The following is a 14,029-nucleotide window of genomic DNA, read 5'->3' on the forward strand; positions in this document are numbered from 1 at the left end:
CAGGCCTTCCTGCCACGCCAAAGCTTTTTTTACTTCTTTGGCATCTCCGCTTCTCCAGGCTGGAGCAGCTAGATGACTCAATTTTAGATTTTTGGCAAACTACTAAATTTAACGGAGCAGGCACCACAATTTCACAATGCTATGCTAGGTCAATCCAACAATAGCTAGAAGCCGGGGTGAGCATTCGGGTCATCCAGAAAGTCAGGTAACTCATGTTTGCATAAATTTTGGGTTACCAAAGCTGATATCGGAAATTTGTCTTAAGGAAATAGTACCCGACATCTCAGGTACCTGGATTTCCAAAATCCAAACAACACTTAATCCAAACAACACTTTTCCAACACCTTTGTTAAGGATAGGACTACTGGATTAAGGATGCGGTGGCGTTGACACATGCATGAATGCATCTGAAATCATGCTTGAACTGCATCGTCAAAACTCAAAACAGTCCCCCTATGAGATATCCTCATAGCCACGTATAATGCTAAAGTGCAATTCACCTAACCGTATGATGTAGGCACAGTATGGAAATTATATGTCATACTCTCATGTATATGATGTGCTGACCAAAAGATCGCTCTTAGTCAAGGAGATTAACGATTGTACAAAATCCAGCACCAAGGTAGTTTAGTAGGATTATAACTGAGTAAATCTACTACTGAGGCAACATTCTCATTCTGGGGATGTCGTCACAACTGCAGAAAGAAATGTTCCACTCTGGGGATAGATGAAGTATGCACCAACAGTACAGAAAAAAAGGAGATACAGGCGATCGGACTGATACTAGACAAGGCTTCATATCTTCTAAGCCTTCCTGGGTGCAATTTGGGTATCAGCCTACAGAGCATAAATATGGGCATCAATTGTCAGTTTGTCGCTCAGCGAGTTCAAACAAAGAAATGTTACGCTAGAAAAATAAGTTCTGTTAAAAGAGCATACCTCTTTCTTCACTGGCTCTTCCTTCTCTGAAAGCATCAGCTCAATGTGGCATGGGGAAGACATGTATGCTGCGGGACAAAATCAAGGGCATGAGAACACTCCAATACTATAAACGAGTGATACAAAGACCAATACAATATATAATTTGAACTCACGGTTGATGCGCCCATGAGCACGGTAAGTCCGGCGCCGCTGCTTCTGAGCTTGGTTCACCTGAATATGCGACACATAAAGTGTATCGACATCCAATCCCTTAACCTACAGGAGGAAAAAAAATACATTGAATAATCATGCAGTATGCAACAAGGAAAGCTCACACAATGAGGCAAGATAACGTACCTCAGCATTGCTCTCTGCATTCTTGAGAAGATCCAAAATGAACCTAGCAGACTTGGCAGGCCAACGTCCCTGACCATTGGAGTGGCGAGACTTAGCTTGTGCTGTCCGTCCAACACCGCCACAGTACCTACGGTAGGGAATGGCTTGCTTGTGGGCAATCACATCCTCAAGATACCTTTTAGCCTTGGCGAGATGCAGCTTCCTGATGGCAAAAGCTGTCTCACGTGTGTTCTGAACAAAATGAGTGCAAAAATATTACCAACATTGTATTCAGTAAGATAAAACCACAAGGGTTTCCAACTAATTAAATTAGTTAGAAATTTGACACAGGTTACAAAAAGAAATAGGATACAAAAAATGCCTGCAGTCCCATTAGTTTCTCCAAAAAGTATAGAAACCACCATTCATTAGTTGATCAATGATTCACACGACCAGAGATCATGGTTCGCCCAAATGGTCGCCAAATATTATCAAGTGCAACTCTCCTAAGGTTTATAAGAATATTGTCTAGGGAATAGAATTGCGTGCTTTTTCCCCCCTTCCTATTAATTTATTAAAAAACCAAGGCCATTACCCATGCAACACTATTGAGTTGTGACAAGGGGAGAGAGATACACATACAAAATTTAAAGATTAATCGTTCGTAAATGTATTTGCATCCTCAAATCGAAGCTATTTGAGAAGCGATACATCATACATACTGCTAACTTTATCATTTGCTAAACCAGTGGCTATGATCAATAGCTCAAAAATAACCTAACGGACACCTAAACTAGAAATTTGAGATGTCTAACTTCACGCACAAGCAGAAAAATAGAAGTTTACAGTACAGAATAGAACATACTAGTACTTATTTGCAGAGATCAAATCTTCATTTGTTCAATAACTCACCTTAAAGTGCACACGCAGGTCCCGACCCATAGCCTTGGCGGCTGGAAAAACAAAAAGAAAGGATCATCAGCTTCCGTATCAAGATAGCCTTCGTACAAGGGGTAGACAGACGAATTGAAGAAAGTATAAGAGTGGAAGATGCTTACATTTGGTGGGGTTGGACGGCTCCCTCGAGTACTTCACCTGTCAACAACCGAGAAGATGGATCAGAATACTACCATAGCAAAAAAGGAGAAAACCAGAAGCGCAGACAGAGACAAACCATGGCTGCAGCTGGCGAGCAAACCCGAAGGCGGCGGCGGCGAGCGAGCGAGCGAGACGAGGAATGGCCAGAGAAGAGAACGGCGGGGCGGCGCGGTAGGAAGGCTTTATACGGTAAGGGAGGAACCCTAGCTGATACCGGCCAGGAAGCTAGCAGGCCGATTTCACATGGGCCACAAAATAAATTCAACCCAGGAAGGCTTAGAGGATATGGAGCCTTGTCTAGTACTCACATTCAATCTTTGATTTCCTCTGTTGAACACACGATCAACACAAACATATATTTGTAGTCTATTGTGATTTATACACAGTTTCACGGATATCTCAGTTGCAATGCAACCTTGCTTATATATACTAACTTCAATCCAACCTTGCTTTTGTACTAACTTGAATCCAAATTGTAAGACTACACTAACCTCTATTAAACTATAAGTTGTTTTGGTTTCAAACTGTAAGTCGTTATGTTTTTTATAATGAGTTCCGGATTTTAAGTTCTTGTTTTTTTTCTATATTCTTTAAGTCAACAAAACTGAAAGCAACTTACCCCATGAGGCCAAGAGGCTAGTAGGAAAGTTGTAAGGCCACGCCCAATGCTCCATTTTTTTACACTATAACAGTTGATGCAAACTTGGCGCTCTTGTCTCGACTAGGTCACTAAAGTTGAGCCTACCCATTGTCGAGACCCGTCAGTACTTGTGGTGCTTTAGATTTGCCCTCCACTCCACGACTTGGACTTGCAACCAAGCAAATCCAGACCTCATCACCGGTTAACCGATCCATTTTCACTGGCAAACTAGTACTAATTAAATTAAAATAAAATAGTGGTGCAAAAAGCAAATACAGACGCGTTTGACTGACCACACACCATCAGAGCAACAACATGAAACGAGATGCAAAAGTGACCACACACGACACGATCCAGTGCAGGTATATATACCCAAGAGTTAAATGCACCAGCGGCCCTCGAACTTATAAGGGTGTGCCACGTAGATCCACGAACTCGGAAAATACACTTTTGGGTTCTTAAACGTATCAAGTGTTGTACTGCAGGTCCATATAATACACATAGACATTTCTATCTGACATGACAAGACAACGTGGCATGTGTTTTTACATTTAACCCCTCTAATTCTCTCTTCTTCTCACGCCGTAGCCCATGACCAGCACGGCATGGTTCAAAGACGTCCTGCAGGCCTAGTGAAGACACCGGGCGCTACTGTGGCGTGCAAGCAAAGCCCGGTCTCAACAAGTTCTTCGACTTGACTGTGGACGAGTTCACCGGCATGTACATCGGCGCCTTGCCCGAAGCCGACGACCAGCAGGACGTCCCCGGCAGCCTCGCCAGTGGCAGCACGTCCAAGTCCAACAAGCAGCCGCCGGGCGTGCTCTCCACATGTGTGAATGAGTCATTCAAAGACGCGTTTGAATACACCATCAACCAGGTGTTAATTGTAGACCAGTGCGGCAAGGCTCTGAACTACCCTGGCTACATTGCCAGGTAGGAGTCATGCAGATTCGCACGCGTGTATCCATGCATCAAGCACTGCGTTGTACACGCCGTTCTTCGTGATTGTGCATGCACTTGCACTGCCAGTGGTGAAGATCGACGACAAGTACCAGGGCAAGTGGGCAACTAGGCTGACAAGGCCGTGCTGATGATGGAGCACTCTCTGCTCGAGTGCTCCTGCTCCTGGACAGTGCGTGCAGCTGGCACAGCATAGCCTGATCGATGGAGGCATGGAGCCCAGCAGGTTCGTGTTGTCTGACACTGTCCTTGCAGACACCGTGGCGAGCGGCAGCGCCGAAGGCGTCCACACCATAGAGGCGCTAGATCGCTAAGACGATGAAAGTCGTGGCCATGCCGAGCGTACAGGTGAAGCGTCGCTCGACGAGCACCTGCACAACCAACGAGTGCGCGTGCGGCCACGAGGCCAGCGTCGGCACATAGGACGCCGTCGAGCGTGGCTAGCGCCTTCTCGCTCGTGGCCCAGTCAGCTTCGACGAGGACCTCCAAGAGGACTGGCATCGCGCGCAGAACTCAGCTCCACGAATGTTGACAAGCATGTCGCACATGCCCAAGGTCCTAAGATGTGTGTCCATCGACTGATGACGCGAGCTCGCCAAGCATGACAGCGCGCTTTCCTACCGCTGGAAGCTCACCGTGGGACTGGGACATGACCGAGAGATGCAAGCGGGGTGGGCTGCGGACAGCCCGTACCACGCCGTGCTGGCTACCAATATTTTTTGCGGGTTGTGCGCTGACGAGGTTGCCCTGATGATGGAGAAGGGGGTGCTCGGGCAGCCGGTGTCCGTCCACATCAACGCCGGCAGCAGCGCCGTCTAGGGTTCATGGGCCTGCGGACGTCTCTGAACCACGCCGTGTTGGTCATGGGCTACGATGTGAGAAGAGAGAATTAGAGGGGTTAAATGTCAAAACACATACCACGCTGTCATGTCACGTCGGCTAGAAGTGTCTACGTGTATTATATGGGCCTGCGGTGCACCACTTGACAGGTTTAAGGACCCAAAAGTGCATTTTCCGATTTTGTGGACCTAAGTGACACACCCTTACAAGTTCTAAGGGTCGCTGGTGCATTTAACTCTAATAAGGCACCAGCACAATTATTACTATGCTAATTGTCCACAATCCATCGCCCGATGGTCAATTCACCACATCAAGCGCCGCTCTGGGCTATAGTGTTCAACATCACTGCAGCTTCATCAATCTCGTCGAAGGATTGATCCAAGCCATCCATGTACATCTTAGCCTGGAGAAAAGGCTGTTATCAGCAAACAACCTCAAGGAAACCAAAGTTCTTTATGTACTAGTGTCCTTTTAGGAAATCAAATAGGCTTCTAGCTAGGACGTACCGCCTCACAAACTTGATCATACTTCCCATAGATTTCCTCTATTTTCTTCCTTCCAGCTTCAGCAACAGAATCGGCTTGAGAGCATAATTCAGAACCCTGATTGGCAGACAGTATGTCGGAAAATGTGAAAGAGGTACGCACAATAAAGAAAAAAGATGACAACAGCCTACAAGGCTTTCGAAATGTAGTGGATGCATAGCCTATGTTTTCCCTTCTAGATTTATAGAGCCACAGCTACTAATCAGGCTCGAAGGTATCAATCAAATTCAAGGTAACATGCAAAGCAATAGACGGGATGTGGCAACTCATGCAGTGCAATTTCGAAAGGATTCTTTTCAACAGCAGAACATCCAGGATAAGAACATCACCTTGTCAATCTTTTCCTTTATTTTTCTTTGTTTCTCCTCAAGGCACTTGTGCTCCGATTCAACTTCAGATTTCAATGCAGTCATCTTCCGATTGTTCTCTTCAACTCTTTGATCCCTTTCTTTCTCCTTTGCTTTCAGTTTGGCCTCGTTCTCGAGTACTAATTGCAAGATGTTCATGCACAGTAATGTGATGATAACATCTGAACTAAGAACTGACTTGATAATACTTGAGCAACGCTAAAAATATACTAACCTTTCATTTCCCATTCAGCAGCTTTATTGCGAAGTGCCTTTATCTCCAAATTTTGATCATTGATCTTCTCTTTGTGTGCTTTAACATCCTTCTCAGAAGCTTTAGTAGCAGCGCTCTAGCATGAATAATATATTTGTACAATCATTGTTATACCAATTTGACTCAAGGGTGCAATCAGCCAAAGGAAAAAAAACTTGCATGAAGGAAAGCTTGCCGCTATTCATACTTTTTCAAGCACAGCAGAAATTTTAGAGAGATGCTTCGCTAGTTTCTCAGAAACCTGCAAAATAAAGATGCTTATCATGCAACTACATAAATGGAGTATACAGGAATAAGAAAGGTCAAGCCTCACAAGAAACAACAATAAATGTCAAATGGTTCTTGTGATTTGATGATTTGAGCAATTGCCCCATCAGCTGTAGTAAGAAAAGAATGATCCGAGGCTGTGGGGAGAACTAAATGGGAACTCAAGATTACCAGAAAGAAAATATTGTTTGTGATCACATGATCTGTATTGTTTACAACAAATTTATAGCAACAAGTATGAAATTGTTGCGCCAATCAGCATCAGGAAGAGCGCATCATAAAGAGTACCTTAGTATACATCTCAAGAGTATTGGTTTTCTCTTGGACTTTCTGCATTGCCATCTTCTCTAAGTTCTTTAACTCATCACGGACTGCTTTCTTCTCCTCAAGGTTCCTCTTTGATATAGAAAATAAAATCCATAGTTATTATGGAAGCTAGCACAAGATGATGATTATCTGATTGAAGCTCATAATTCTGATTGAATCAATTTGACAATGTAAGCACATAAAAAATATACTCATAGCACATAAAGAAGCAAGCACTAATGATTCTGGGGAAAATGGGCACTTTTTTAAAAAGAACGCAATCTTAGATAGAGCACCCAGTGACAATTGCAATGATATGTTGAGTGAATAATTCATTCATAGTTATGCTGAACTGTGAAGAGATAAAGTCATTCCGACAGTTGAAAGGATGACAGCATACTTGCTACTCCTAGTTGCATTGAGTAAGACAGTTAGGAAAACTATGGCTTGCTGTTCTACCATGGAAAGTAATTCTAGAACCTACAGAGTTGCTTGTGTGAATGGCTTTCGGTTTTTGTAGCTTAGGCATTCCAACACATTCAATTCCTGATGAACTTTATGCCTGTAGCAGTTTAAAACAAACAACATATAGCCTACCTGGAGCTTTTCAGGGGAATGAACAATTTTGGCTGATAGCTTTTCCTTTTCTTACATAACCTTCACCAACTCAAAATCAGCCTGGTTGATCTGCCAGGAAAAAAGAATACAAGCAGCGAATGTAATATTATGATGTATTGCTTTGAATAGAGTAAAAAATCCAGTTTAACTTAACAAGAGCAGTTCTGCTGGTCAATGTCCATATATACAAAGCAAAGCCGATGCTAATAACAATTATTAGTTAGGAAGAAAAAAATGTCAGCATTCAGTGGCTGATTAAATAACTAAATGTCTTCCAGTTATGCTAAAAGATCGCTTTCTTAAACAAGCATACTTCTAGTGCTTGAAGACTGATTTGGCCTGGAGCACCTATAACATACAGAAGGTGGCAGTCTATGGAGCTTTGGCTCCTCGGAGTAAAAAAGCCAGAGTAAGAGGGGTGTCTCATGTCTGGCCTAACAACTCAAGCTTCTCCACTTTTAAGTCTAATGAGATTTTCAACGTATGTCTAACCAAAACCAGTGGCAAGTTACATGATCTGTTGACGTGAATCAGGTGAAATATTTCAACTGACTGAACCAATGAACCTACCAAAAGGTAGCTCCCTATCACCTACAGCATCATCTAGACTCCATGTAATCCAAAACTACCTGTGCTAGCTTCAACCAAGAAGCCTGGAGCTGAATATACAACAACAACAACAACAACAAAGCCTTTAAGTTCCAAACAAGTTGGGGTAGGCTAAAGTTGAAACCCAACAGAAGCAATCAAGGTTCAGGCATGTGAATAGCTGTCTTCCAAGCACTCCTATCTAAGGCTAAGTCTTTGGGTATATTCCATCCTTTCAAGTCTCCTTTTATTGCCTCTACCCAAGTCAACTTTGGTCTTCCTCTGCCTCTCTTCACGTTACTATCCTGACTTAGGATTCTACTACGCACCGGTGCATCTGGAGGTCTCCGTTGCACATGTCCAAACCATCTCAATCGGTGTTGGACAAGCTTTTCTTCAATTGGTGCTACCCCTAATCTCTCACGTATATCATCGTTCCGAACTCGATCCCTTCTTGTATGACCGCAAATCCAACGCAACATACGCATTTCCGCGACACTTAGCTGTTGAATATGTCGTCTTTTCGTAGGCCAACATTCTGCACCATACAACATAGCAGGTCTAATCGCCGTCCTATAAAACTTGCCTTTTAGCTTCTGTGGTACCCTTTTGTCACATAGGACACCAGACGCTTGCCGCCACTTTATCCACCCTGCTTTGATTCTATGACTAACATCTTCATCAATATTCCCGTCCCTCTGTAGCATTGATCCTAAATATCAAAAGGTATCCTTCCTAGGCACTACTTGACCTTCCAAACTAACATCTTCCTCCTCCCGAGTAGTAGTGCCGAAGTCACATCTCATATACTCAGTTTTAGTTCTACTAAGTCTAAAACCTTTGGACTCCAAAGTCTCCCGCCATAACTCCAGTTTCTGATTCACTCCTGTCCGGCTTTCATCAACTAGCACTACATCGTCCGCGAAAAGCATACACCAAGGGATGTCCCCTTGTATGTCCCTTGTGACCTCATCCATCACTAAAGCAAACAAATAAGGGCTCAAAGCTGACCCTTGATGTAGTCCTATCTTAATTGGAAAGTCATCCGTGTCTCCATCGCTTGTTCGAACTCTAGTCACAACATTGCTGTACATGTCCTTAATGAGCCCGACGTACTTCGTTGGGACTTTATGTTTGTTCAAAGCCCACCACATAACATTCCTTGGTATTTTATCATAAGCCTTCTCCAAGTCAATAAAAACCATATGTAGGTCCTTCTTCTTCTCCCTATACCGCTCCATAACTTGTCTTATTAAGAAAATAGCTTCCATGGTTGACCTTCCGGGCATGAAACCAAATTGGTTCATAGAGACCCGCGTTATTGCTCTTAAGCGATGCTCGATAACTCTCTCCCATAGCTTCATAGTATGGCTCATCAACTTAATTCCCCGGTAATTTGTACAACTTTGAATATCCCCTTTATTCTTGTAGATCGGTACCAATATACTTCTCCTCCACTCATCAGGCATCAGGCATCATCAGGTACCAATAAAAGCCTGGAGCTGAATATAGGCAAACAAAACCTACTGACTTCAATACAATTTGTTATCTTGTTGGCATTGAACAGAATTCTTGAGCATACGACTTTTCAACTAATTTCAATGTTAGCTCATACTACTTCCAAATTCCAATAGTGTCCATGCTGTAGGCACATTCTCAAATATAACATGCTTGATACATGCATGGGAAACGTGCTCTTTTCATATGCTGGTAGCATAACATGGTGGACACTTGAGCAACAACCAGATTATACATACGTCTTAGTTTTCATGGATAACAATATATTGACAGAAGGTATCAGCAATACGCCAAATAAGAAATCTACTCGGTGTTGTAGCTTAAGGCAGCAAGGTGGTAGTGCCAAGATTATTGACAGCAGCCATAATATGCAGGAGGTTCAAAGTTGACATATGTAAACAAAAGCCCACATTGTAAACCTCTGTTTTGCATGGATCACACAGAACACAAGAATAAAAACATACCAAGGAAAAGCTCCAAGTACCATTCTATTCAAAAGGAAGGAAAAATGCAACGCAAGACAGGAATCAGCACCTTCCTCAGTGTCTCCTCTCTCTTTTCGTCCAAGGCTTTTGATGCAACGCGCAGCGACAGCTGCTCTCTGTTGTAATCATGAAGCCTCTGCTTGAGGGCATTGACCTCCTTCTCGAGCTGCTGGACCATGGGTGCCTCCACGTGCTCCTTAAGCAAATGGTCCTCTTTCGCCTTGCTAAGCTGTATAAGGTGGAAAATGGAAGGGAACAAAACGCCGAAAAGAAAACACACACAGGGGGAGAAAACCTAAGTATTTCCCCGGACAGAAGGCAGAAAAATGTGAAGGAGGAGGATGGGAACGCGACCTCGTCGATCTTAGCCCTGAGCTCCCTCTGCCGTTTGTCAAGCGCGCCGTACTCTTGGACGATGGGCTCGAGCAAGGCGAGCTTCTCCCGCCTGAAGAGGAGGAAGTTGATGAGGGCGCTGAGGATGAGGACGACACGAGGGCCGTCGGCGCGGAGGAGGTCGCGGAGATTGAGGTCTCGGAACTGGATGGACTGGAGGAAGGCGTTGGCCCTCTTGTAGATCCGCGACAACCGTACCGGGTTGTCGAGCACCTGCAGCGCCTGGAACTGTAGCTGCTCGTCGGGCTCGTCGCTGCAACAAGCATAATGCCCCCCAAAGCAAGCAAACGCAGAGATGAGGCCGGATCCAGGTGAGACGGGACAGCTCGGGGCGAGGGGAGCGGCGGGGGCGTACCCGACGAAGTTGAGGAGGAAGAGATAGAGGACCTCGGCGACGAAGCCGGGCTGAGGGTGGACGATGTCCTCGGCGCAGAGGCTAGTGCTGGGCGCGATGCCGTAGCTGTGCAGCGCCTCCTCGATCTCCGCCGGCTCGAACAGCGGGAAGGAGTAGGAGCTCGCCATCCCCTCCGCTGCGGGCACCACCGGTGAATCGAATCGAAATCGGATGGGTGGGGTGGGGTGGGATGCGATTTCGGCGGGTTTACCCCTTTCCACTCCGGCAGGCGGCGGCGTTGGGGTTTTCGTCTTCCCGCCCCGTTCTGCGCTGGAGAAATGCAGCGGCTGTGGCTGAGAAACTGAGCCCACCCACCATTGATTTTGAATTCGTGGGGAGCGGAGCCTTCTGCTCAAAAGGCTGCTGCCGTACTTTGGTGTCTCGAGCTGCCAGGCCCAATAATAGAATGGAGCCCAGCGGCCCAGCCCAACACAGGGCTATTGCGGATCCCATATAATTCATAGAAAAAGGGATCTTTAAGCAAAATTCACACCCTTATCCTATTGATGGAGGGACAGCTACTGCGGATGGTGTTGCTCGGCCGCTTGGCCATTGGTAACGCCGCCAGCCTGAGGCCATGCTGGGGGGCCGGGTACTGCGGTCTGCTTGGCGCGCGAGCGCCACCGCTGCCGGACGCGCAGGCTCCGCCGGCCTTGCGTGATGATGCGTGGGAGCCGCCGTTGGTCGAGCGCGTTGCCGCCACACTGAGGGAGGAGGACGACGGGCGGAGAGCGAGGTGGAGGGGCCGTGGAAGCGGCATCTGAGAAGAGAGACGCCGGTGCGGTGGTGCCGAGCGGAAGCGGAGGTCTCCCCAGCGCACTGACACATGGGCCCCTGCACGAGTGAGTTGCATCACCCAGCTTATCCTTTCCCGGCCTCCCTCAGTCCCGCTCTGCCGCAGCTGCGGGAAATGGTCTCGCTCCACGCCAAGCAACCCACGCCTCGTCTCCTCCCCGCGCCACCGAGCCATGCCCGTCCGCTCCCGGCAGCGGCGGCGGCCATTGTACGCCACTCTGCGCCGCCGCCTGACGTCGTCCTCGACTGCAAACGGTTGGACGGGCTGATGAAGTCCGGGAGGCTAGGGGACGCCCTGGACCTGTTCGACCGGATGCCTCGCAAGAACGTCGTCGCGTGGACCACGGCCATCTCCGGGTGCACGCGGAACGGGCAGCCCGAGGCGGGCGCCGCCATGTTCGCGGACATGCTGGAATCCGGCGTCGCGCCCAACGACTTCGCGTGCAACGCGGCGCTGGCGGCGTGCGCGGCCGCGGGCGCCGGCGCTCTCGGTCTCGGCGCGCAGGTGCACTCGCTCTCCGTGCGGGCGGGCTTCGCCGCCGACGCATGGATCGGGAGCTGCCTCATCGAGCTCTACTCCAGGTGCGGCTCCCTGCGGGCGGCCGAAGAGGTGTTTCGCTGGATGGAGGCGCCGGACGTCGTGGGGTACACTTCGCTCGTCTCGGCGCTCTGCAGGAACGGAGAGCTCGAACGGGCCGTGGAGGTGCTCTGTCAGATGATGAGGCAGGGGTTGCAGCCGAACGAGCACACGATGACGAGCATGCTGGTGGAGTGCCCTCGTGTGATTGGCGGGCAGATACATGGATATATGCTCAAGGTAATGGGTTCACAGAGCGTCTATGCATCGACTGCACTGATTGACTTCTATTCGAGGCACGGTGAGTTTGACATGGCGAAGACAGTGTTTGAAAATCTCGACTCCAAGAACGTGGTGTCGTGGTGCTCCATGATGCAGCTGTGCATTAGGGATGGAAGGTTGGAAGATGCACTGCGAGTGTTCAGCGAGATGATTTCAGAGGGCGTTGAACCAAATGAGTTTGCATTTTCAATTGCTCTCGGGGCTTGTGGGTCTGTTTGTCTGGGGCGTCAAATTCACTGCTCGGCCATCAAGCGCAACCTAATGACTGACATCCGAGTATCAAATGCTCTACTCTCTATGTATGGTAGGAGTGGTTTTGTTTCAGAAGTCGAGGCTGTGCTTAGCAAGATTGAAAATCCTGATCTTGTTAGCTGGACAGCTGCCATTTCTGCGAACTTCCAGAATGGTTTCAGTGAGAAGGCCGTAGCATTGCTTCTTCAGATGCATTCGGAAGGTTTTACTCCGAATGACTATGCCTTCTCTAGTGGTCTGAGTTCTTGTGCAGACCTGGCATTGCTGGATCAAGGAAGGCATCTTCATTGCCTGGCATTGAAACTGGGGTGTGACTTCAAAGTTTGTACTGGGAATGCACTAATTAACATGTATTCCAAGTGTGGTCAAATTGGATCTGCAAGGCTTGCATTTGATGTCATGAATCTTCATGATGTCATGTCTTGGAACTCACTGATTCATGGTCTCGCACAGCATGGAGACGCAAACTTGGTAATGGAGGCATTCAGTGAGATGTGTTCAAGTGGTTGGCAGTCAGACGATTCTACATTTCTGGCAGTCCTGGTAGGGTGCAATCATGCAGGCCTGGTAAAGGAAGGGGAGACATTCTTCAGACTAATGACTCATCAATATGGTCTCACACCGACCCCTTCTCACTATGCATGCATGATCGACATGCTGGGTCGAAATGGCAGATTCGATGAAGCGCTACGCATGATCGAGAATATGCCATTTGAGCCTGATGTTTTGATCTGGAAGACACTATTAGCATCGTGCAAGCTGCACAGGAATCTTGACATTGGGAAGCTCGCAGCACACAAGCTGATGGAGCTTTCAGAAAGAGACTCCGCGAGCTACGTGCTGATGTCAAACCTGTACGCGATGCACGAAGAATGGCAGGATGCCGAGAGGGTGCGTCGGAGGATGGATGAAATTGGGGTGAAGAAGGATGCCGGTTGGAGCTGGATCGAGGTCAAGGACAAGGTCAGCACCTTTGTTGCAAGAGACACGTCTCATCCAGACTCCGCATCCATCTATCAGATGCTTGCAGAGCTCGTTGTTGTGATGCGAGATACAGAGTTAGATGTTCATATGCAGATTTAGATGTCAAAGATGAGCATATCACTTGCAGACTTTACATGTATAGTGGCACATAGTGTATGCCAAAGTAAAATTGTTACTTTATTCTGTACAACAAGTTTTGTTTTGTTTTTTTTAAAAAAACACTTGATCTTATAACACGATATTGAAGTTACATGATTGGAATGACTTTATTGTACAGCTAGTTTTTACTTTATTTTATTCTGGTAAAAAAATCATACAAGTCAGATGCGGAATTTAAAATATATAGGAACGAAGAAAAAATAAATTCTGTTTGTGAGGCCGCAAGGGGAGACAGACATGGCTCGGGCTCTCACCTTACAGTTAAGTCCGTTATAGTCAACAAGATGCGCTTTAGGTCGCAGTAGTCGGTAGAAACTGTTTACATACAAGTCGATGGAACAAAGAAATAAACCTAGCTCAACCAGTTGGAGTGAGAGGTGTGGTCGTGTATCTCAACCACTCATCGAGTTTTTTCTTAAGTGCACAGCAGACTGCAATATTACACTCTAA

The 14,029-nt window shown here is 46.8% G+C and overlaps 2 protein-coding genes and 1 pseudogene across 2 annotated transcripts; 1 reads left to right on the top strand and 2 right to left on the bottom strand.

Moving 5' to 3' along the window:
- Positions 1-525: 525 nt before the first annotated feature.
- Positions 526-2,540, bottom strand: LOC136537614 (large ribosomal subunit protein uL22-like). Its single transcript, XM_066529559.1, has 7 exons — positions 2,432-2,540; positions 2,316-2,352; positions 2,170-2,210; positions 1,279-1,509; positions 1,095-1,197; positions 940-1,007; positions 526-837 (listed from the first exon to the last, which is right to left on the bottom strand). The coding sequence occupies exons 1-7, from the start codon at positions 2,432-2,434 to the stop codon at positions 805-807; spliced, it is 516 nt and encodes a 171-aa protein (XP_066385656.1). The 5' UTR covers positions 2,435-2,540; the 3' UTR covers positions 526-804.
- Positions 2,541-5,080: 2,540 nt separating this feature from the next.
- LOC136537616 (kinetochore protein NUF2 homolog) lies at positions 5,081-10,675 on the bottom strand (annotated as a pseudogene).
- Positions 10,676-11,041: 366 nt separating this feature from the next.
- LOC136537617 (pentatricopeptide repeat-containing protein At2g27610-like) lies at positions 11,042-13,675 on the top strand. The gene has a single exon (XM_066529560.1). It carries the CDS (start codon positions 11,357-11,359, stop codon positions 13,517-13,519), a length of 2,163 nt encoding a protein of 720 aa, XP_066385657.1. The 5' UTR covers positions 11,042-11,356; the 3' UTR covers positions 13,520-13,675.
- The last annotated feature ends 354 nt before the right edge of the window (positions 13,676-14,029 follow it).

The sequence above is a fragment of the Miscanthus floridulus genome, chromosome 2 (assembly GCF_019320115.1).
Source record: "Miscanthus floridulus cultivar M001 chromosome 2, ASM1932011v1, whole genome shotgun sequence".
Classification (NCBI taxonomy): Eukaryota; Viridiplantae; Streptophyta; class Magnoliopsida; order Poales; family Poaceae; genus Miscanthus; species Miscanthus floridulus.

What these genes read in the sequence shown, in the direction of transcription:
- LOC136537617 (XM_066529560.1), top strand. Translation starts at nt 11,357, where the DNA reads ATGGGCCCCTGCACGAGTGAGTTGCATCACCCAGCTTATCCTTTCCCG.
- LOC136537614 (XM_066529559.1), bottom strand. An exon ending in GCCGTCCAACCCCACCAAAT is followed by an intron (nt 2,211 to 2,315) that starts GTAAGCATCTTC and finishes TTGTTTTTCCAG; the next exon opens with CCGCCAAGGCTATGGGTCGG. An exon ending in ACCTGCGTGTGCACTTTAAG is followed by an intron (nt 1,510 to 2,169) that starts GTGAGTTATTGA and finishes CATTTTGTTCAG; the next exon opens with AACACACGTGAGACAGCTTT.